This window comes from Podarcis raffonei, chromosome 6 (assembly GCF_027172205.1).
Source record: "Podarcis raffonei isolate rPodRaf1 chromosome 6, rPodRaf1.pri, whole genome shotgun sequence".
Lineage (NCBI taxonomy): Eukaryota > Metazoa > Chordata > Lepidosauria > Squamata > Lacertidae > Podarcis > Podarcis raffonei.
In genome coordinates this window covers 97,621,734-97,646,475 of record NC_070607.1, presented here as the reverse complement: position 1 = coordinate 97,646,475, position 24,742 = coordinate 97,621,734, and the positions used below count along the sequence as shown (strand labels likewise).

The window sequence follows — 24,742 nt, the reverse complement described above, 5'->3', positions numbered from 1 at the left end:
GTGGCCAGCATGACTAAGCCGCTTTTGGCGAACCAGAGCAGCGCACGGAAACACCATTTACCTTCCCGCCGGGGCGGTACCTATTTATCTACTTGCACTTTGACGTGCTTTCGAACTGCTAGGTTGGCAGGAGCAGGGACTGAGCAACGGGAGCTCCCCCTGTCGCAGGGATTCGAACCGCCGACCTTCCGATTGGCAAGCCCTAGGCTCTGTGGTTTAACCCACAGCGCCACCCGTGTATGCCTGTACGTAGCTTGATCCTTATTTCAGGCATAGTGATTTATCAGTATATTGCAATGTTTAGCTGGTGATATATCACAATCTTGAGATATCGCCTGGCCCTAATTCTAGCCCTCCCTCCCTGAGTCCATCATTCAGACTGACCCCCTCTGAGCCTGGAACAAGCCTCTACTCACCACAAAAGGGAAATCCAAGTAGCCGGAGTTGAGTTGAGGCGGATAGGGCCTTGTGCAGATGTACTGGCAGCCTGTGAAGAACGGCGTTGGCTCTGGGGGAGAAAGATCGGGAGTTTTCCAAAGCTGGACCACAAAGCACAGCAGAACAGTAGCCCAAGCAGGGATGGCTGGCAGCTCTTGGGACTGATGGGGCAGGAGGCCGGGAGTCGGGCAGTACGTGGAGCCAGAGAGCCAATGTCAGGCAGAGGCAACACGGTCTGGTCTCCATCTTGCCCCCTGCTGAGTTCTGCAAGGGACAGCACTGAGACTAAAGGGGGGGGCGAGAGGCGGTATCAACCTCTGGGCTAGAAGTACATGAGAAAAATGCTTTTTGAACCAAATGGCCACACCTTTAGCATTCATCAAAGTATCCGTGAGGTATACCTGTTTCCCCAATACCCATTCATTTTATGACTTGTACCATTTAACAAATATCTAATAAAGTGGCACCTTTGGTTGCGAACAGGATCCGTTCCGGAGCCACGTTTGCAACATGAGCAGAACGCAACCCGCATGTGCGCGGGTCGCGATGTGCCACTTCTGCACATGCATGTGACGTCATTTTGCGCGTCTGCACATGCGCGAGCGGCGAAATCCGGAAGTAACCCGTTCCATTACTTCCGGGTCACCACGGGACGTATCCTGAAGGAACGTAACCTGAACCAAACGTAACAAGAGGTATGACTGTAATGAACTTTTTTATGTTTGAACATTTATCTTATTTTCTAATATCGTTCATAGACATAGAACCTCCATAGGCACTTAGATTAGCATTTACATTCAATCATATTACATAGGTATAGACTCTATTTCCCAAATAGGAAATATACCTAACAAGAAAAAAGAAAAATGTGATTAAGTACAAAAAAAAAACCAAGAAGTACAAAAAAAAACCAAGAAGAAAATAACATTATTTTTTAAAAAAACTGAAGAACACCCCGCAAAAGAAAAGGAATATAAAGGAAAAGGGGGGGAGCCTCTTTTGAGAACCCAGCTAGCAAGACTAGCAAGACCCGAATATAAGAGTCCACTTATTCTCCAGAGCCAGTGTGGTGTAGTGGTTAAGAGCGGTAGTCTCGTAATCTGGGGAACCGGGTTCGCGTCTCCGCTCCTCCACCTGCAGCTGCTGGGTGACCTTGGGCCAGTCACACTTCTTTGAAGTCTCTCAGCCCCACTCACCTCACAGAGTGTTTGTTGTGGGGGAGGAAGGGAAAGGAGAATGTTAGCCGCTTTGAGACTCCTTAAAGGGAGTGAAAGGCGGGATATCAAATCCAAACTATTCTTCTTCTGTTTCCAGCAACTGGGATTCAGAAACATTGATGCCCCCCAACTGTGGAGGCACAGCCATCGGCATCACTGCATCTTGTGCGAGGGAGTTCCACAGTCTAACTAGGCATGGCATAATTAAGTAGCCACTGGATGCAACCAGAGGCCAAGCCACTCGCCTTGCTCCAGGTGACAGTTTACGGGGAGGCTGGACGAGGCAGACTAACTTTTAATTTTAATTTTACGAGCATCAGTGCCAGCCAGACCATTAAGCAGAGTGTGGCATATCACTCTCGTTTTGTGATTTCACTCTGAAGTTTGGTAGCTGGGTAGCATGTGAGTCCAGAGACTCGCTGAGGGCTCAATATCAAATGGGTTTATTCTTCCTTTTTTGCCAATTAATCCTATTGTTTTACATCTGGAATGTGGGCGGGGCCGGGGTCATATTCTGTTATTTATTTTGCAAGAATGATATAACGCTTTGCTTTAATGGAAAAAATCTCTTAACCATTTACATAAAACGGTGTGCAATATCCATTAACAATAGCTTTAAAAACAATGCATTTTTTAAAAAAACCTTTAAAAATATAAGCAAAAAATCAACAGTTTGAAAAAGCAAATGCATAGTAGGCTTGCCTAGCGAAAAATGGCTTTAGTGGGTGTTGAAAAAAGTACTGGCCAAGGCATTGATAGGCAGGGAGTTCTGAAGAATAGAGACTTTCACCCCACCCCCCAAAATCCAAATGAAACTTTTTCCTCTCAAAACCTCTACTTCAAAAACAAAAAAAAGGAGAATCCCAGGACTGGGAACCAAAGACCTATTTAACGCTAGACCTCATTTTTGACCCTCAGACCATCAGCTTTAGCCTCCTCCCTGGTGACCTCATTCCTAATGCCATTTGTGTCCTCTGTGTTGGCCAAAACCCATTTGCATTCATTTTCAGAGCAGAGTTCAGCTACGTTATTGGTTACTGCAGTGGCCCAGTCTGGCCATCACTGGGTTACTGTGAAGGCGTACAGTTTTCTGGCTAAATATCATCTTATTGTGCCTGCTGTAGACATTCTAATCTTTTGCATAGCACTTTGGGATTTTTTAAAAATATCAAAGCGACTCGTAAGTCTTTTAAGTAAACGAGCGGTACACCCCATTAGCGCTTACGAAGTTGGAAGCCATAGACGATGTTCAGCTGTATGATTATCTCCTGGGCATGGCCACAAACCTGCAGAAAAAGAGAAGGTCCAGTGGGTCAGAAACTTGGAACTCCCTGCCACTTGGGATCAAGCAGGTCCCTTCATGTACTCTTTTAGATGTGGGATGTGATCCAGTGGAGCAGTCAAGTACAACATTCCCTGTATTGCTAGAGTGGACATACAGGGGATGACCGTCCAGCCGGTCAAACTTCCTGTTCCTGGTCTGGAGCGTCCTCCCTCTGCGTGTGAGCTGGGAGATGGGCGCAGCCCTGGCTGACTCCATAAAAGAGCCGAGTCACGCAGCCATCTTACGCTTTCTCTCTCACACATTCACCTGCTCTCTTGCTTGCTGATCTCTTACTGCAGTGCTGCTCTCCTGCGGCCATTTTGTTCTCTCAATGTAATTTCGCTGTCTGCTGGTTCTCAGCCAGCAGCACATGACCTCAATCTCCAAGTGAGATGAACTCACAGATTCTTATGTAAATAATAGCTAAAGCCTGCCTTTCAGGGATCAAATTATGAACTGAAATGTAAGTAAACTTCTTCAAAATAAATTGAAAGAATTGATGCTTTTGAATTATCGTGCTGGAGGCGACTCTTGAGAGTCCCATGGACTGCAAGAAGACCCAACCTCTCCGTTTTGAAGGAAATCAGCCCTGAGCGCTCCCTGGAAGGACAGATCCTGAAGCTGAGGCTCCAAGACTTTGGCCACCTCATGAGAAGAGAAGATTCCCTGGAAAAGACCCTGATGTTGGGAAAGATGGAGGGCACAAGGAGAAGGGGACGACAGAGGGCGAGATGGTTGGACAGTGTTCTCAAAGCGACCAGCATGAGTTTGACCAAACTGTGGGAGGCAGTGGAAGACAGGAGGGCCTGGCGTGCTCTGGTCCAGGGGGTCACGAAGAGGCGGACACGACTAAACAACAACAACAATAAAGCATAGATGCAGAAGAGACACCAGATTCCCCTGAAGAGAGCATTGCAGAGGCAGAGGCCTCCGATCAACTGACTTTGCTTCCTGCTTTTTGGAACCGCTTTGTTGATGTGGGGCTGCTAGCAGAGGGGAGATAAAATGCTCTGTGAGACCTACCACAGGATCCAGCACGGGGGCCAGGATTTTCGCCACTGCTGGCAGCTGCAAACTACAAAAAAAAGAAAAGAAAAGAAAAAAAGCAGGAATTAAGTTAGCAGAGAGGTTCTCTGGAATCCTGTTCCTCTTTCCTTTCTTCATATTCTGTTGTTATTGTTCATTTCATTTATGCATCGCTTCCCATAATTGCAACTGAACCAGCCCCCGGCAGAAATCCCCCTTGTGCCCTGCCAGCAGGGGGTGCTGGAGAGCATGGAGGGTGAAGATCAGATCCTGCTTCCTCACGGCCGGCCCAGCAGCTCTGGCAGAAAGTGGGTTAGGGTTGGGTTGCAATACTGCTGCGCCCTCTCCAGGACTGGGGTGCAGGAGTGAGCCCCTGCCCCATTGCTTGCAACGGGTTCCCTCCGCACCACACCCCTGGGGGAGGGGCGTCTTGCACACCCCACCTGGGCAGCAGTTTCATGCACTCCACCCCTGCATGGAAGCTCTAGCCCTTTGCCTCCCCGGGTCTTTCTTCTTGGGTGATGCCTCGTAGCCGAGGAAGATTGTCTTCCATAAACACGGTTTGAACAGTGAGCCCATAAGTGACTGTGGAGGCCAGTTCTGGACCCACACCTCCTTCCACAGTGGAACATGATGCTTTCCTAGATCTGGTGACAGACTTGGCTGGAATCTCACACACCTTTGAGGGCTCAGGGCATTTCCCCTTGTTGTGGGAAAGAGAGGCGCTCGACCCACCCCCGCCTGTCCCTCCCCCCGCCAAGGAAAGGTAGTTGCGCATCACCTACTTGATCAGTGGGTCTATTTTGACTTCCACGTACTCCGAAGAGCAGCTGCCGAAGCTCAGCCCCAAAGGTACCACCGCCAGCCGGATGGTAGCACAAAATGCGACGCGCACTGTGGCCGGTAGCAGCCTAAGCAGAGAGGAGAGCAAGGTCAGCTGCTATCCATCCCTGATTCGAGAGGCGAGGCCGAAACAAGGGCACTGTGGCCGCCGCCACCACCCCAGACGAGGCACGGCTCAGTGGCCAGGCGTGCGCTCTGAACACAAATGGTCCCAGGTTCAAATCTTGGCATCTTCAGGTAAGACTGGAGAGCCACTGCCAGTAATGGAGCAGAATCAGATTAGGGCATTGCCGGTGGTTCCTCTGCGCAGGGTGCCCAGCCAAGGGGGGCACAGAATTGTGCAGATCTGTGATGGAGAAGATCCATTTGGGGCAGCCAAATTTGGGGCTTGCACAGGGCGCCATATTACAAAAGAATACCCCCCCAAAAAAATAAAGGGTTTAATTTGAGTCAAGAGTGCAGAACTATCCAAGTCCGTTAAACACACAAGCCAATATTTGCAACCTATTTAAGTGCGCAAGGAAATGGAATCTGTAAAATATAGCCACTAATTTTACTCTTCGGTTTAATTTGCATGCAAAAGCCAGGAAAATGTCAGTAGAAATGCTCCTCTAGACAAAGGCGAGAAACTTCAAACATTTTTTTATTCCCTTCTCTTCTGCTCAATATTTATTAGATAGATAGATGATAGAGAGATGATAGAGAGAGAGAGAGATGATAGATAGATGATGATGATAGATAGATAGATAGATAGATAGATAGATAGATAGATAGATATAGATAGATAGATAGATAGATAGATAGATAGATAGATAGATGATAGATAGATAGATAGATAGATATAGCTAGAGATACCTATTCAAAGATATACAAAAATACAAACCCACAGCAAAGTATCTTTTTATAATATACGGAATTAAAACAGCTACTTAATCGGGGGGAAAGAACAAAGGCAGAAAGAAAGAACGAAAAGAAAAGAAAGGCCTTAAGAGAAAGAGAAAGAGAAAGAAGAGAACGATGGCCATATTATGAAGGTCCACCCAGAGCGCAGACAGCATGCAGTTAGATGACCAGGCAAAAAGCAGCTCCCGATCTTTCTATGTGCCCTTAGCCATGCTGTCAGGGGATGATGTGAAATGACAAGTCATCTGGAGAGCCACCCTCCCATCTGATTTTTCTTTAGTGCTCTTAAATGCAAAACAGAGGATGTCATGAGCCAGGCCATGTATTCCTTTCACTCATTCTCCTGCATATTTCATCTTGGCGTGTAGAGATGTTCCTTCACTTGCCTGGTGAAGGCCGGGTTTGCCTTTGTTGATCTGCCCCTTTTCACCTCTGGGGTTGCCTTTCCCACCCAGCCAGAACAGACTTACGCCCCTTACGCCCAGCAGGCACCAAGGGAACAGCAAGAGCTTTTTTGGACGGGAAGGGGGTGCCAAGAGATCAGCACCCCCCTGTCCTCAAACCACAGAGCTCACGGCCAAGGGGAGAGTCCTGCCGTGCGCCAGCAGCCGGGCAGAGCGGGCGCAAAGGCTTTTGCGGTTTTGTCTTTGCAACTTTAGGCAACGAAGGGTCTCCCAAATCTGCCCAGCGACCCGGGATGCATCTTACTCACAGCAAAGAGCACTTGATCTGGACCACGAGGCACACAACCACGTCCAGTCCATAGGGCGGCCTGAAAACCACGCTCACACGCTCACACGTCAGGACATCGAACCGGCAGCTGCAGAAAAGGAAAAGGAGGTGTTAGGAGGGGGCTGAGCAGCGCCAGCCAAAGTTTCCACGACCCAAGGAAAACACGCTCCTTGCGACACAACCCTTTGCCAGCCATTTCCATGGTGGACAAGGGATCTTCCGGCTGTGGTCATCGCAAGCTCTGGCATGTCAGTATTTACTACTCTGTGACTGCGTGTGACCATCAAAAGCAAAAAGGAAGGAGACTGCCCAAGTATTGGGGTCTTGGGTTTTTTACCCCCGGGCAGATACATGCACTTTTGAAGCAATTCATTAAGAGATACGGGCCACATGATCTCCTGCAATGATTTTACAAAGTTTTTTGCAGATAAAGTCGCTCAGATTCGGCAAGAGGTAGACTCCATTGTGGGAGCAGGGCCAGGGCGGGAGAGCGCTAGATTCCTGTCTAGTCAAGTGGCGTGGGATCAATTCCAATCTGTTACCTCCGAGGATGTGGACAGGCTGCTTGGGCGAGTGAAACCAACCACCTGTCTCCTTGATCCTTGCCCACCCTGGCTTATAAAAGCTAGCCGGGAAGGACTGGGCGATGGGCTTCGCAGGGTGGTGAATGCTTCTCTCTGTGAGGGAGCCTTCTCAGACCCTCTGAAAGAGGCGGTTATCAAACTGCTTCTTAAAAAACCATCTTTAGATGCGGCCAATATGGCCAACTATCGCCCAGGCTCAAATCTTCCATTCTTGGGCAAGGTGACTGAGCTGGTGGTTGCTGGACAACTCCAGGCATGCCTGGAAGAAGCGGACCATTTGGCTCCCTTCCAGTCGGGATTCAGGCCCCATCATGAGATTGAAACTGCCTTGGTCGCACTGGTTGATGATCTCCAGCAGGCTAGGGACAAAGGTGAGACCTCAACCATCAACCGTAACATCCTTTTGGACTATCTAGAGGGGCTGGGAGCTGGGGGCACTGTCATACAGTGGTTCCGCTCCTTCCTCCTGGGCCGTGTTCAGAAAGTGGTGGTGGGGATGAGTGTTCAGACCCCTGGGCTCTCACTTGTGGGGTGCCTCAGGGTTCTGTCCTCTCCCCCATGCTTTTCAACATCTACATGCAGCTGCTGGGAGAGATCATTGGGGGTTTGGGCTGGGTGTTCATCAGTATGCGGATGATACCCAGCTCTACCTCTCTTTCAAATCAGAACCAGTGAAGGCGGTGAAGGTCCTGTGTGAGTGCCTGGAGGCGGTTGCAGGTTGGATGGCGGCTAACAGATTGAGGTTGAATCCTGACAAAAGTATTGTTTTTGGGGGACAGGGGGTGGGCAGGTGTGGAGGATTCCCTGGTCCTGAATGGGGTAACTGTGCCCCGAAGGACCAGGTGCACAGCCTGGGAGTCATTCTGGACTCACAGCTGTTCATGGAGCCACAGGTCAATTCTGTGTCCAGGGCAGCTGTTTATCAGCTCCATCTGGTACGTAGGCTGAGACCCTATCTGCCCGCAAACTGTGTCACCAGAGTGGTACATGCTTTAGTTATCTCCTGCTTGGACTACTGCAATGCGCTCTACGTGGGGCTCCCTTTGAAGGTGACCCAGAAACTACAACTAATCCAGAATGCGGCAGCTAGACTGGTGACTGGGAGTGGCCGCCAAGACCACATAACACCGGTCTTGAAAGACCTACATTGGCTCCCAGTATGACTCCAGGCACAATTCAAAGTGTTGGTGCTGACCTTTAAAGTCCTAAATGGCCTTGGTCCAGTAGACCTGAAGGAGCGTCTCCACCCCCATCGTTCTCCCCAGACACGGAGGGCCTTCTGGAGGTTCCCTCACTGCGAGAAGCCAAGTTACAGGGAACCAGGCAGAGGGCCTTCTCGGTGGTGGCACCCACCCTGTGGAATGCCCTCCTACCAGATGTCAAAGAGAAGAACTACCACCAGACTTTTAGAAGACATCTGAAGGCAGCCCCGTTTATGGAAGCTTCTAATGTTTAACAGACCACTGTATTTTAATATTCTGTTGGAAGTCGCCCAGAGTGGCTGGGGAAACCCAGCCAGATGGGCGGGGTATAAATAATAAATAATAATAATAATAATAATAATAATAATAATAATAATAATTAAGCATCTGATTAATTAGGAAAGTTCTATTCAGGTGGGTGACAGCCATTGTTTTAGAGACCAATGGTTCCCAAGTGGGCAGTACTTGTAGGAATGTTTATAGATGCCAGGAGAGGATCTATTTATTGGATATTATCCTTCCTTGCTCACATTTGTGAGTTCCGCAGAGTGCCATCCCTTTGCAGTTTAAAAGGGAAGCTTTGATAGGCCAGCTCTAGCCTTGTAGTTTAAGTAATCCAGGATACTTTAAGGCAGGCTGGATTTTCCTGGGTCTCTCTTCTTAAGAGACTCCACTGGCATCCATCAATAATCAATTCTGGGCCCATAGTCTTTGTACAGATATGTATAGATGCTAGGAGAGGTACTGCCACCAGGGGGCAGTGGGATTACCCAGGGTGGGGCGCTAAGAGGCAGGGAGGTGTTGGGGGCGGCGCTGGAGTTGCAAAAGACTTATCAGACTTTGAAAATCTGGCATCACTGGATAACATTCATCCATTTGATTGAACGGTTTCCTTTGGATTTTGAATAAATGTACAAGTCATCATGACAGTTTTGAATTTCACTGTGTTGTTCTTCTTAGTAGGTCATGCAAACCACCATTCTGAATAAGGGTTTCTAGAGGGTAAGGCAAGGGGCATTGGGGATGGGTTTATGGAGCTGTTTGCTCCAGTCGCATGGCTTTAACCAGCCTCTTTTGTTTCAGAAAGAATGGAGTCTGAAACTAGCATTTCTCTCCTCTACTTTTACCTTTTATAACTAAGCAACATTTTAAACTGCCTGTGCATCTTTTCTGATTGCTGTATGGAAAAGCACATGAACCTGACCTTTGGACAGTTTGTAAGTAAAGTACTTTATGACTTACCGGACATGTGGCCTCTCTCTGTGCTAGGGAAGTGGGATAGCTTGGGGAAAGCTTTTAAAAGGGGACATTGTGTGACTCACCAGAAGGACACATTTGAAAGGTTTCACAGCCTATATTTCTACACTTCTCTTTGCTGTGTGTTTTGCCAGGCTACATCTCTGTTGGGGGGTCTTCTCACCAAAGAACACTTGCCCCAAACTTGTTACTCACCCAGCCAGGCCAGGAAGGGCGGGGCCAGGGAGCTGTTGGATGGGACCTTGCAGGGATTGCGCCCAGTGATCTTTTGTGGAAAGGCAATCTGTAAAGACAAAACAAACAGGAGATTATTGGAGATGGGAGAGGCAAGGGCCAGGTTCTTCAATGCCCTGGAACAAGCCAGGGTTGGTGCAAGCCAGCAGTCTTCCACCTTCCGCACTGGGAAAGTCGTGGCCGTGAGAAAAGTTCATTTATTTCAGTAATTCAACTGATCATGACGTACAGCTATTTGCAATTCTTGTTTTGCTGATTTCATTTAATATTCTAATTTTCTGAGATTGTTTATTTGGGGTTTTCATCAGCTTTACACCATGATCATCACAATTATAACAAATAAAGGCTTGACATATCTCGCTTTGCATGTCATGAGTCTACCTCATACATTAGTTTCACCTTTTCAGTTGAATTGCTGAAATCAATGAACTTTTCCACGATATTCTAATTTTCCGAGTTTCACCTGTATATAAAGCTGTATAAAAAAATTATAATCAGAGGTCAGGTATCTCTTACAGAAAGATGCCGTTCTTAATTGCCTGCTCAAGCCTGATGCAATAATTGCAAAAGTTTTCAGCAGGTATCTGGCTGAATCTTGCCCGCCTGGGAAGGGAACCCATCTAGGAGAAGGAAAGCGCTCATCCGAAACCTCCACTGCCTTGCAGGGTATCTTTGGGAGAAGAAAAGGCTCCAACGCATTGCTCTGCTTTCCTCTGGACCACATCAGTGGGGCCTCTGGGCATCCCAGAACCTCCAAACACACTGCCCAGTCTTGTCCCCCAGAGAGGTCCGTTGGTGCTGCTAGTGCAGCAGTTGGACTTCACCCCCGGAGGCACACTCCAATGTCTCTGAAGACAGACAGGTGCCAACCACAACCCTATAGATGCCACACAGCTTCAGAATGCCTTAAAGGTCGTAGCTGGTGGTGCACAAGGAAGGAATCCCAGGAAAGCTGCAGGCCCAAGAACTCTCTGCGCCCTCGCAAAACTACAGTTCCCCTGGTTCTCTGAGGGAGGGGAGGCATGGCAAGGAACCATGTCTGGAACCTGTTCGTATGGGTTGTTGTTGTTGCATCTGAGAAACACACCAAGCGTTGAGCTACCTGGGGGTTTTCTGCAAAATAAATAAATGGTTGGCTTGGGGATTCAAAGTGTCACATTCGCAGGGGCAGATTTCCTTACAGTTTTCCAGCCCGGTTTGAGTGACTCTGCAGCCACTGATGCCCAAAGCGCCATGGAAGGAGAGGACGACGCTCAGAAGGGCGACGCTCAGCAGGACGGTCTGGGCCATGGCGGCTTCTGCAGCAACCTGGAGAAAGAGAGACAGCCAAAATGCATCAATGGGCTTTGTTTGGCCCCCTTCATTAAAGCAGCCTGTCTCTAGCTCACAATTTTTCCAAGCAGAAACTTAAAGACCGTGTGCAGAGAAGACAGGTGGTGGTGGGCATGCAAGTTTTTATGAGGTCTGCCTTTGAGGTGGTCCATACTGATGCTTCAAAGCATGGGTAGGCGGACTAAGGCCCGGGGGCCGGAGCCAGCCCAATCACCTTCTCAATCCGGCCCTCGGATGGTCCAGCTATCAGCATGTTTTTACATGAGTAGAATGTGTCCTTTTATTTAATATGCATCTCTGGGTTATTTGTGGGGCCTGCCAGGTGTTTTTACATGAGTAGAATGTGTGCTTTTATTTAAAATGCATCTCTGGGTTATTTGTGGGGTATAGGAATTGGTGCATTTATTATTATTAGTATTATTATTATTATTATTATTATTATTATTATTATTATCATTATTATTTTAAAGATATTTATTAAAATTTTCCATTGTAATACATTAAAAAATCAAAAAAGAAAAAACAAAAAAGTTTAAAAACACATAGAATTCACAATCCTTATTTTCAATAACATATTTCCCTGACTTCCCCACACCTCCCCCTCTTGTATTCCAATTCAAATTGTTGGTTCAACAAGTTCTTATCCCTAATTTTTAACCTTTTTATATTTAGTTCATTTTTAAAAACCAATTTTGCCTTATAAACATCAATAGTGATACATCAGTGCTTATTCTTAAAACCTTTTTCTAAAGTCGGCCTAAATTCCCTTCCACGATTTCCTCAATTCTCATACAAATAACAAAAGTAAAAACAAAACAGATTATAATTATACACCCTTTGGATTCCTAAACTCCACCCCCCCCTTTCCCGGTTTCAATCCCCAACAAACGTCCATCAATCAATCTACTATCAGCCTGGAGATCTCACGTCCGAGGCTCTTAATTCTCTCTCAGTTCCTCTCTGCCAGTTTTTTTGATAGTCCTTGGTATTAAGCACCAAATCTCGGAGAAGCTCTAGTCCAATAGGGTCCATGTTTCTTCCAGCCAGACCTCCATACTTAAAAGTGGAGCCTGAATCTTGTTTCTTACTCCTTTCAAATCCAAATGTCTCCAAAGCTCCAACTTCCACCTTAATCAAATTTGTAATCCTTGGGTCTTCAGATCTCCACATAAGGAGATCTCTCCATTCTTCAGTCTCCAGACCAAATTTTCACCATCAAGTTCTTATTTTCCTTTGTAGCCATCATGTCAGGCCTCTGGCTCTCCTTTATCATCTGCAAAGTTACAGCTCCTCCTTCCTTTTCCTCAGGAACAACATATATCTCTTTCTTCACACTCTCAAAACTCTCAAGTTTCTCTTCTTGTCCAGCTGCATGGGCTTCCTGAGTCAATTCCTTATCAAATTCAATGGATTTGTTTACTGTTAAGTCCAGAGTTGCAACATTTATAGCCAAAACATCAATTTGGCCTTGTAACTTTCCCAAGAGAAGAAACACTCTGTCCAATTCAGCCTGAATTTTCCCTCCTTCAGCCATTCTTGTAATGTCCCAAAATCCCCTCTAGAGGGATTTTGGTTACTTAGTATTCCTTTCAGTTCAAATCCGAAAGTCAGATTAGTTTGTATCAGTTCTTCCTTATTTTCAACAAAGTATAGTCAAATTATAACAAATATAGCCAGCAGAAGCAGCAGAAACAAAGTTCTCTTTTTCCGTCTTGACAGCTAATTTGACAGCTGTCAAACTCTTCAATGTCTTTTCAACAGGCTCTCTCGCGAATCACTCCCGGGTCCGGGGGGGGGGTGGCACTTCAGCTCCCGAAATTAGCTCTTATCCTCCAGTAAAATTTCTTCTAGTGCCAAATCGTGAAATTAATGTCTTTTACCCAATAATAAAAGAAAGAATTCTCTTGACCTTAGTTAGCAGGTCCTTGCTTTAGATTGTTTACAAGACGGGGAGACGGACTTCCTGTTTACGCCTTCCCCGATCGTGCCTAATTCACAAAAGAAAAATTTCCTTAGAAATCCAATTTCCGTAATACTCACGGGTTGTTATTTTAAAGTCCAAATCACAAGAAGAAGTCAGCGCTCTCCGGCCATGGCAGCGCGGCTTCACTCCGCAGGAGAAGCAGTCGACTCTCAGCACCGCGCCGCTCACCCCGTCCCCCGTTCCGAAGCCTTTAAAAAGGCTCCTTCGCAGGTCGGGGGGGCGCAAATGGTGCCCGCCGAGTCACCAGGTTCACAGGCTTCACCGCCTTTTAAGGGTCCCCGCGTCACCGCAGCGGTAAGACCCTAATCCTGTGGAGCCGATTCCCTCCAGAGCTCGGAGGGAATCCGCCATTAGCCGATGGCGCTAACCCGGAAGTCCTCTATTATTATTATTTTTCAAAATATAGTCCGGCCCCCCACAAGGTCTGAGGGACAGTGGACCGGCCCCCTGCTGAAAAAGTTTGCTGACCCTGCTTCAAAGTGTCAGTTCCACTTGCATTTTGATATTTAGAAAAGCCCCTGTGGCCCTTCTAGAATTCTTACTATATTTGTAACCTTTGTGCTGTTTCTCACGCAGGAAGGCCATGGACTTTCTGGATCAAATTGATGACTATTTGTCTAGCAGGAAAAAACCCTTTATCAGTCTTTCCTCCACCACCATCCTCAAGGAAAAGGTCTGGGTTCACACAAACAATAAAGCCTGTTTTATTCCTTGCGAATCAGGATACGGCTTGCTTTCCCCAAAATGTAAGGTTCGCCCTCTTCGCCCGAAACTTACCTCGTGTAGGCATAATGGCAATTTGCAAGAAGCAGGCATTAAATGGGGCATTTCAAAGGAAACATGCGATGTCCTTTGCACAAGTTAGCAAGGAGGGAATTGCAGTCCAGCGTGGGTGCTGGAGCTAGCTGGGCTTTGGGAGGTTTCTGTATCGTGGAAAACTTTAATTTAAACAATTTCACATGCAAAAAAGCAGGGCGGCGGTGATGTTGAATACAATGTCCCTATTTTCACCTGAGGACTGTAGGAGGGAATGGGAGGGTGATTAGAGTGTCAGACTGAGACCTGGGAGAGACCAGGTATGAAACCTTGAGTTCTTTAAAGGAAAAGGTGGGGTGTAAATACAGAAAGATAAAGGAAGAAAATAAGACGGACAAAAGAAGGAGAGGTTTTGTTTTCGTGGGGGAACAACCACCAGCCTCGGACACAGGCTTTAAGCTCAGACTTGTGCCTGGAAAGAGCAGAGCTAGAGGCCATAGCTGTCAACCTTTCCCTTTTTTAAAGGGAAATTCCCTTATTCCAAATAGGATTCCTTGCAAGAAAAGGGAAAAGTTGACAGCTATGGCTAGAGGCAAGTGTGGGTGAGCCCTGGGTCTTGACAGTCTCCAAGATGAGGTTGATCTCAACAGGGTCTGCAGCTTGGTTTCACCTGTCTGTTGGGGATATTCCAGCTCTAGATCTCCTCCACTGAGCAGGAGGAGGAGTTTGGATGTGATATCCTGCTTTATCACTACCCAAAGGAGTCTCAAAGCGAGTCAACTGGATCCGCTGCTTGCAGGGAAGTATTTGCGTGACTCGGAAGCTGGGGGGGAGAGTGTGATCGTGCTTATTTGCCTTATTCTGCTGCTTCCTTTGCTGCTAGCATTCTCTCTCATTCCTGGCTTCCGCTTCTGTTTCTTTTCCTGACTCTAAATTGTGCTGCATTTTGCCCTCTCACCCCTAGCGCCAGATCATTTTCCTCTTTCTGAGCGGTGCCGCTTTGAATCGTTGTGTGTGTGCTGCTGTGGGCCGGTTACCGCAGCAGCTGTGCAGGCTGTTTTATTCACTTGGACCTCCAATTAATCACTCAGGGTGGGGGGCTGCGTTGGTATCTAGTCCAGAGCCCAGTTCCCCCTTTTGTATTTAGAACAGCGGCGCGTTCTTTTGGCAGCCCGACCTGGGGTTCGCCACTGCGTGGGTGAGTGTGTGACAAGTATTTCCTTTCCCTGGCAGCGCGTTCGCTCGGCAGCCCGATCTGGGGTTTGCCTCTGTGTGTGTGTGTGTGTGTGTGGCCAGTGTTTGCTTTATTTTGTGCCGCCTTCTCTTAGCGGCCCGACCTGTGTGCGAGTGTATATTTCTTGATTTCCCTAGCACGCTTGATTTGCTTTCAGCAGCGTTATTGTTCGCCTTAGCCCACTTTACTTGGCTTTAGCAGCTCTATTGTTTGCCCCAGCCACCTGGCGTTATTATTTATCTAAGGTTCATCAGCTCACTGCTGTAAGCAGCCCGCTGAACAGCTGACGAGCTGTTTGTTTGCCCTAGCCACGTGGCGTTATTATTTATCTAAGATTCATCAGCTCACTAGCAGCTGACTGCACATTGCTGTAAGCCGGGTTATAAGCGATCGCCTGTGAACCCCCTCCCCCATTTGAAACTGCAGCGGTGTGTGTGTGTTGCCCGGGTTTTACTCTGACCCTTCTTTTGCTTGCCCCCCCCCCCCAGCCTCTCTCTCGCTGTTAAATTGTATTTGGTTGTGGGGTTTTCCTGAAGTCAGGCTGCTTCTGCCTCAGTAGGCTTAATTACTTGAAGAGCCCATTATTCCATTAATATTTGGGGGAGCCAAACCCCCTTCGTCATTCCCTCCCCCTCCCTTACTCAGTTATCCCTATCCCACTGGTAGAATTGCATTCTGTCGCCATAGAAATATTGCTTGTTTGCAAGTGACTCATTCTGTTGCCATAGTAGCAGCTGCTGCCGAAGGGCAAAAAGCACAGTAGTTAACGAGCGATAGTTAAGGGCTTTGTTCTTAAGCCTTCTCCTTTGTAAGAGGCAGCGTTTCCCCAGGCAGCATCTCCTGAGTTAATCTTTGTCCTTTGCCCTTAGCGGCTCAAGCAATTGCCAGGCTGATTTACATTGTTGCTCAGCAGCTGGGGTATTCATAGCCTTCCCCCCCCCCCCCGATTCAAAGGACAACAGGAAGCATTGTGGCTTAAAGCCTACATTGATTGAGTTCTGCCCTTTTTGTTTGGGGAGCTCCAGGGGCTAGTTGCCTTGTCTTTACCCTTATCGCTGGAGCCCCAGGTCTGCCTATTGCCTGCCTGCCTGCTGCTGCTCACTTTATTCCAGTGTTCTCCAGCTGGGGGAGTTTTGCTGTCTGACAATTGATATTAGGAAACTGTGGCAGTGATAGTGGAATATTAACCACTCAGCAATTGATTATTGTACAGAGACAGTATATTAAATAGTTGCATAGTGACATTAAAACAACAGTGATAGCAATTTTAACACAATTCAGATTTCTTTAATAGAATCACTGGCAGTTAAATTTGCTATTGGAAACATTTGATACTTCAAAAAACTATTGGTGATACTTGAATATTATCAGTTAAGAATTACTCAGCTTTACATTATTTAGCAGGTATCGTAAACATATATATATATATATATAATTATATAATAATAACAGTAATAATAATAAAGAGAGATAAATAGATAAATAAATAACTCACATTGATAGTTAGGTAGATAGATAGACAGATAATTAGATAGATAATCAAATCCTTGCAGTCAGGCGTACACTCATTTCATATTTTGGGGGTGAACATGTCAAACAGGGACAATGCTCAAACACCCCAGTCGGGCGGTGCTCTAGTGCCTGTTGGGCCCTGTAACCCCCAAGCCCTGGCCCAATTGTTCTCGGCGCTGCAATCATTTTACGCGCAATGCAACCCTCCAGTTGCCTCAACGGCTACCATACTAGAGGTATCCCAGGATTGTATACCCGACACCCCTCCCAGTCAGCAGGGCCAGGCGGGTCCCTCTTCAGTTACGTCACCGCAAGCGAGCACGTCACAGCAGGGCATCAATAGGCCCCAGACACGTTTGCAAACCGCACGCGCGCAGAGTTCTAAGTCTAGTGCCCAGAAGGCCAAGGCCGGTGCTCAGAAGTCTAAGGCCGGCACACAGAAGGCCAAACCATCTCGGACCACCCCTTCTAACGCAAGCCAGGGGGCAATTGGTGTTCCTAGTGTTTTTCAGAATACTCCTGCCCAGCACAGTTCGTCGGAAGGGTCTTCTTCGGATGATGAGTTGCCACCCCAGCAGGCAGCGTCAACTTCTAAAGATCCAGCCCCGCAGGACAGTAGCTCCCGCGGAGGGAAGCGGAAGGCGAAGAGGAAACATGTGTCTAAGAAGAGCAGGAGAAGAGACCCATCTGATTCCGAGGATGAGACAGGTACGTCTTCTTCAGAGGGGGATAGTGACACGCCCATGGAGACTTACTGGGGGGAAGGGGAGGAGACAGGCGCCCCCCTGTGGGTCCATGAGAGGCGGGCCAATTCTCATCGAAAAACCTTTAATGGTACTCTTGAATGGAAAGATGGGGCGCTGGTGGAGGATGTGAAAGTGTCTACTCACTTATCCACTGATTTTATATTGGGTAATCACCTTTCCAAAAGGAAAAGGGATAAGATTCTGAATGGTGATTTCATAGATATGTTCACGTTGCTCCCGCCAGCACAAATAAAAGGAAAAGGCGAGAAAAAGAGGTATTATGGTAAAAAAAGATACAGGACACCTCGCGCGGAGCGTACATTCGAGAACTGGCTCAATGGATACCAGGTATTCATGGGAATAGTGGTAGGATGTTATCCAAAACGCGGCTTGCACCTTGCATCTTATCTGGCGCATGTTAGAAGGGCTCGTGAGTTGGCGGGAGATGAGGCTGCTATATCGTACGATGAGGATTTCCGTAGGAATGCCTCGCTTTTGTCCTCAACGCGCTGGGATCAGAGGGATAATAACTACTGGATGGAGCATGTGGGGCCTAACATCGAGAAGAAAGCTCATGACCAAGCAAAACCTGGTAAGGTGGATGCCAAGCGCCGGGGGCAATGCTGGGACTTCAATAAAGGGGCCTGCCAGCGCATCTCTTGTAAGTACTTGCACGAATGCAACAAATGCTTAGGCAACCACCCAGCTAGTAACTGCTACAAGGGTAGACAACAGCCCTTTCGAGGCGGCAGGGGTCACCTCCACCAGGGAAGCCGGGGTGTCCCCTCTGGTTCTTCAGGATCTGTCCAAGGGGCATCAGGGAATCGCTTCTAATCGGTCCCTCCTGCTAGCTCACTCTCCAATTAAGCTTCAACCCCTAAGAGCGCTATTAAATTTATACCCTAATAGACAGGCAGCCATTCTTTTAGGGGAAGGGTTTTCTCAAGGGTTCAGAATTCCAGTGGTTTTTACCCCCAATTCCAGTTGCCCCCCCAATCAAAAGTCAGTCTTAGAGAGACCCGACATCGCACTAAAAAAGATCCAGAAAGAAATCCTAGCCGGGAGGGTAGCTGGTCCATTCCAGGAGCCTCCTATTGAGCAGCTGCATATTTCACCGCTCGGTATTGTCCCAAAAAAGGCCCCCGGGGAATTCCGGATGATTCACAACCTTTCCTACCCCAAGGGAGCTTCAGTTAATGATGCTATCCCCCAGGAGCTATGCACAGTGAAGTACGCATCTTTCGATCAGGCGGTGAAGTTGGTCCGGAGATTCGGTAGGGGCGCTTTTCTGGCCAAATGTGACATCGAATCCGCATTTCGCCTTCTCCCAGTTCACCCTGAGGACTATCGCTGGTTAGGTTTCAAATTCCAGGGCGCTTATTTCATCGATAAAGCGATGCCTATGGGGTGCTCAATCGCTTGCGCCGCTTTTGAGACCTTCAGCACCTTCCTGGAATGGGCGCTTAAATTTAAAACCGGTTCTGAGGGGGTGGGCCATTACTTGGATGACTTTATTTTGGTCGCAAGTAATGCCGAGGACTGCTTGGCCTTGCTACAGGCCTTCAAGTCCTTGGCCGAGGAACTGGGCGTCCCGTTAGCAAGCGGGAAGACAGAGGGCCCGGTCACCACTTTGACGTACTTGGGTATCGAGCTTGATACAGTTGCCCAAACGTCTCGCCTGCCTAACGAGAAATTGCTGGCCCTAAAAGAGCTTATTTCACAGATGCTGCCCCTGAAGAAAGTGACCCTTAGACAAATTCAATCACTCTTGGGTCATCTCAACTTCGCGTGCCGGGTAGTCTCACCTGGTCGCCCCTTTTGTGGACGGTTGGCTAAACTTTCAGCAGGCCTTCGGTCACCTCATCATAGGGTGCGCCTCTCAAAGGCAGTAAAATCAGATCTCCAAGTGTGGTTGCAATTCTTAGATGGCTATAATGGTATTTCACTTTGGCAAGATAACATGGCCTTGCAAGCTGACTTCCAGGTGCACTCAGACGCAGCAGGTTCCTTGGGATTCGGCGTCTACTTCAAAGGTCAGTGGTGTGCACAACGTTGGCCCTCGTCCTGGCAGGGTAAGCCCATACTGCGTGATTTAACATTCTTAGAATTCTTCCCTATCGTGGTGGCGATTCACATATGGGCTGAACAATTTAAAGACCACAGGGTTTGCTTTTGGACAGACAACCAGGCGGTGGTGTCTGTCCTAAACAAGCAATCCTCTCACTCCCCCAGGGTGGCGTCGCTGTTGCGTTATTTTGTTCTTTCCTGCCTTCGGCTAAACCTATATGCCTCTGCCAGATTTGTCCCAGGTATAGATAACAACATTGCAGACGCTCTATCTCGTTTCCAGATGGATCGCTTTCGCTCCTTGGCACCGGATGCACTGCAGCGGCCGCAGCCGTTTCCGGAACATCTCTGGAGTATTGGCAACGAGAAGCAATAAAGGGAGTATTGTCATCAGTAGCACCCTCAACCCTAAGGTCCTATAATAAGGCGTGGTTGGATTTCACATCATTTCGCCAAAAAAAAGGGCTATTCAAGCCAGGCAGGCCCCCGTCTGAATCAGAGGTCATTGAATATCTTGTCCACCTCCGTGACTTAGGTCGAGCCCCCAAAACCCTCAACATTCACTCCGCAGCAATATCATTCTTCTCCAAAGCTTTGTTCTCAGCTGACCCCTGTGCGCACTTCGTGGTGCGGAAGATGCTGGAGGGCTGGCGCAGGTCGCGGCCTACTGGCCCCGACAGCAGAAGACCCATAACTTATGACTTGATCTGGGAGATACGTAAGAAGCTTAGGGACATCTGCTGGTCCAGGTATGAGGCCAAGTTATTTTCCACAGCGTTTTCCTTTGCCTTCTTTGGGGCCTTACGCATTGGCGAGGTGGTCTGTGAAGAAGTACCGGTTAGTAGCAATAGGGGGCTCTTGTTGGAGGATGTATCTTTGTCTAGTTCAGAGGTAATCTTGAGGATACCGATCAGCTTGGTAGAGGGGCCTTAATCCGCTTGAAGGCAACTCAGAAAGCTGGCCCCTGCCCGGTAAAGGACGCAAGGAAGTTTTTGGGCATAAGATCAAAAGTAAGTGGCCCTTTCTTCATACACGCCGATGGCTCCCGCCTGTCAAAACATCAGTTTACAAGGGTTTTGCTCAAGGCGATCGCGGCCATTGGGCTTCCACCTGAGGAGTTTGCTGCACATTCTTTCCGCATCGGGGCTGCGACCACCGCTGTCCACATGGGTTTACCGGCGGAGAGGATAATGGACATGGGACGGTGGAAGTCGAGAGCGTACAAGGGATACATCCGCAAACCACGCTAAATTCCCCTTCCACAGCATTCCCCCTGACCCAGCTCTCCTATTCTCTTCTTTCAGGTGTCGGGGCAGTACGTCTCTGGATCATTGGCCACAGTATTGTTCACTGGGCAAGACTTCGGGCGGTCACCAGGGGCTGGTGCGGTGACCTGCAACTCCCCAACAATGTCAAATTGTCTTGGATTACACGGCGGGGAATGCGTTGGGAAGAGTTCCTCCCGGCAGTATCAAATAGAATTGCAGTTGAAGGCCCACCCGATGCGCTGGTCATCCAACTGGGCGAGAATGACCTGGCCTACAGAAAAGGGGTGGACTTGATGTGGAACATGGTCAATGACCTGGAGGAGTTGCGGGCTTCATATTCAAACATTACAATAATCTGGTCATCTTTGCTGGAGAGGCGCTACTGGCGGGACGCCGCAAATCCTGTGGCTGTGAATAGAGCCAGGAGGATCCTCGAGCGCTCGGTGGCGCGTAGAGTGGCTGCGATGGGTGGGCGGGTCATTGAGCACCCATGCATCCAGTTTAGCAAGGAAGCACTCTATCGCGGGGATGGCGTGCATCTCTCTGATGCGGGAAATGATATTTGGCTGGCCGATATTTGTCAGGGTATCAGGGATTGGTTACAGGTCTGAGGGTATTGGCGGCGAGCCTGGCTCGGGTGGCGGTTAGGCATTGGCCGGGGTATTGTTATGCAAATGAGATCGGGGGGGAGGAACGCCATCACCTCCCCCACTTCTTGAAGGGTAGTTCGTTAAAGGACTCCGAGGGGCGTCGCCTCGTCCGAAACCTACGGAGGCTAGGGCCTAAAGCGCGCTCCCGAGCGGTAACCCCTCGGGGAGCGCCTAGGGATGTGCATCTCGGGGGCTCCCCCTGCTGGTGTTTAACCCTTCCCGGTTAGAACCGGATAGTCTGTTAGGGCCAATGCCTAAGCCAATACCGCTCTTTCCTGTAATCAATAAAGTTGTGGCCATTTTTCGCCCATTAACCTAAATTCTGGTGTCCTGTGTCTTTATTTACTCCATTTGTGGGAGGGGGAGGGAATAGCCACGCAAAGCCACTCCCGAATTTAGGAGGGGGGGGTGTTGCGGGCTCATGACCCCGCCCACATGCACTCTCGCAGGGCTGGTGTCAGCCCCACGGGAACCAGGGATTCCCTCTTATTATTCATCTCCTGCAGCCTCAGCCAATCGGCTGGCAGCAGGGGCGGGCCGACCTAGGGGCACTTAAGGTCGGGGCAGCCCTTGGCTCGCCTTTTCCTCCTTCGCAGCAGCTGTGTTTTCCCACCCACCCGCCCTTTAGGCTAGCATTCAGACTTTGCTATGGGCTTTGGCTGGTCGCCGCAAGGGGCCTGGTAGGAGTTTTTCCATTTGGCTAATTGGCTGGAATTTTGAAGCCACTTGGTTTTTTTCGCCTACATCGTAGCAAACGTCACAACTTCTTGGTCTTGGCGGTTAGGCATTGGCCGGGGTATTGTTATGCAAATGAGATCGGGGGGGAGGAACGCCATCACCTCCCCCACTTCTTGAAGGGTAGTTCGTTAAAGGACTCCGAGGGGCGTCGCCTCGTCCGAAACCTACGGAGGCTAGGGCCTAAAGCGCGCTCCCGAGCGGTAACCCCTCGGGGAGCGCCTAGGGATGTGCATCTCGGGGGCTCCCCCTGCTGGTGTTTAACCCTTCCCGGTTAGAACCGGATAGTCTGTTAGGGCCAATGCCTAAGCCAATACCGCTCTTTCCTGTAATCAATAAAGTTGTGGCCATTTTTCGCCCATTAACCTAAATTCTGGTGTCCTGTGTCTTTATTTACTCCATTTGTGGGAGGGGGAGGGAATAGCCACGCAATGGACTTGCTTGGAAAGGGCTCCCTTCTTTGGAGGTTTCTAAGCAGAGGTTGGATCGGCACCTGTGAGGGATTCCTTAGCTGCGATTCCTGCATTGCAGGGGGTGGGACAGGCAATGGCTCCTGGGGGGGTCCTTTCCAATGCTACCGTTCTATGATTGTGCGATCAAACACAAGAGCCCCTTCCAGGTATATTACACCTGTGCAATTAGCTAAAATGTATAAGACAAGTAATACGTGTTGGAAATTTGTAAAGAAAAGGAAGGAACATTTTATCATATGTGGTGGGAATGTAAGAAAGTAAAAAAACTTCTGGGAAATGATATATAATGAGATGAAAAAGATGTTAAAATATACCAGAAGCATTTTTATTTGGTATTATAGGTGAAGATATCAATAGGTAAGCTGTGAAATTGTTTTTATATGCAACAACAGCGGCAAGAGTATTGTTAGCCCAGAAATGAAGGCAAGAAGAAATTCCGACAAAAGAAGAATGGCAGACAAAATTAATGGACTACGCAGAATTGGATAAAATGACAGGAAGGATTCGAAACCTGCGGGACCACAGACTTACAAAAGATTGGAAGAAATATACGAGCTATTAGAAAAACAATTGCAATCAACAAATTACGCTAGTAGGACTACAAGAAGTTTTGTAAGGAGAAATATATGAAAAGTTGCAAAGTAAAGAAAGAAGAGAGATGTTAGTTTTGAGATTTAAATGTAATAGTGGAAGTAAGAAATGTATATTAAGTGAATACATTGGAAAATTTTCAAGTGTGATTGATGGAAGTAAAAAAAATGGTGTAAGAAATGAAAGTATGTTTAATTACTGTTGAAAATGATATGTTGAAAAATTAATTAAAAATTATATTTTATAAAAGAAGACCCCCTTCCAAGTCTACCCCACCACTTCATCTCGAACCACCTCTCCTCCCAGTCTCCTTACCTTCTGTTGCTGGTTGATCTGGGCTGGGTGGTTGGTGGCTGCCTTGGACAGCCCTCCAACAGGTGGCAAAAGGTGTGCATTATATAGACCAGCAAGGCAGGGCCAGTGGAGCCTAAAATTAGGAAGGCGTGGCCAAAATAAGAGCTCGGAGAGAGGGGTCGCACTGCAAAGAGCCAAGCCACTTCAGACTGTGAGAAAAGGTTGAATGTGCTCCTTAGCTAGGAACAGGCCATTCAGACCAGGAGCAGCCTGGCTGGTGCACAACATGGGCTCTGAACTCAATGCTTGTTGAGTGTGCTGTCTTTGGTGAGCTTAGGGTAGGAAGAAAGAAAGAAAGAAAGAAAGAAAGAAAGAAAGAAAGAAAGAAAAGTCAGGGGTTTTTTTTAACAAGTTTCCTCCCCCAAGTTCTACAGGTTGTTTGGCTGCTATCTGCAAAATGCATTTCTATCCATTAAGCCTGAAAATACGTTATTTTTCAGCTTCCAGTTTGATGCCATTTGTTCTAGATAAGAATCAGCAGCAGTTTAACTTTGAGGTGGCATCACCAAGCGCTGCAAGCCTGACGAACAGAGGCAGGGAAAAGGTTCCATTAATTCCTTAGTTAAAGGCAAACCTATAGAATCTGCGCTTTCCAAGACAATGCACAAACAGAGATACTGGAGCCAGCCTTTGGAATTCGCATTTTCCTGACCGTTGCAGTGCTGTTTGCCAGCCCAGGGATGCGTACAAAAACAAATATACCAGGGCAAATGGTGAATATAAATGCATGCAGTAGTAAAAACAACATGCAAAAAATATATGAGTGGGAAATGTGCACAGTAGGAGAAACGGACGCTAAAAGGTTGATGTATTTTCATGAGGACTTAAAAAAAAGATTGCATGGAAATGTGCACAGCTGAACTCAAGACTGAAAAGTCAGAAAGATTCACCCATCCCTAATTACATACAGTGGTACCTCGGGTTAAGTACTTAATTCGTTCCGGAGGTCCGTTCTTAACCTGAAAGTCTTCTTAACCTGAGGTACCGCTTTCACTAATGGGGCCTCCCGCTACCGCCGGAGCACGATTTGTGTTCTCATCCTGAAGCAAAGTTCTTAACCCGAGGTGCTATTTCTGGGTTAGCGGAGTCTGTAACCTGAAGCGTATGTAACCTGAAGCATCTGTAACCCGAGGTACCACTGTATTGTATATTTACAGACCTTTTGTGTTTATATATAGTTTTAATTCTATTGAGGTTTAGCTGTTTATTAATGTTTGGGTTTCCCCCCCAGGGGCGGAGGAAGGGGGAGTGATCCGCCCCGGGTGTCACCACTGAGGGGG

At 47.9% G+C, this 24,742-nt stretch overlaps 1 protein-coding gene across 1 annotated transcript; it reads right to left on the bottom strand.

Annotated features, from left to right (window-relative positions):
- Positions 1-3,578: 3,578 nt before the first annotated feature.
- On the bottom strand, positions 3,579-23,726 carry LOC128415144 (uncharacterized). Its single transcript, XM_053391008.1, has 6 exons — positions 23,424-23,726; positions 10,942-11,068; positions 9,722-9,809; positions 6,464-6,571; positions 4,791-4,916; positions 3,579-4,054 (listed from the first exon to the last, which is right to left on the bottom strand). Exons 2-6 carry the CDS (start codon positions 11,048-11,050, stop codon positions 3,829-3,831), a joined length of 657 nt encoding a protein of 218 aa, XP_053246983.1. The 5' UTR covers positions 11,051-11,068; positions 23,424-23,726; the 3' UTR covers positions 3,579-3,828.
- Between the last annotated feature and the right edge of the window lie 1,016 nt (positions 23,727-24,742).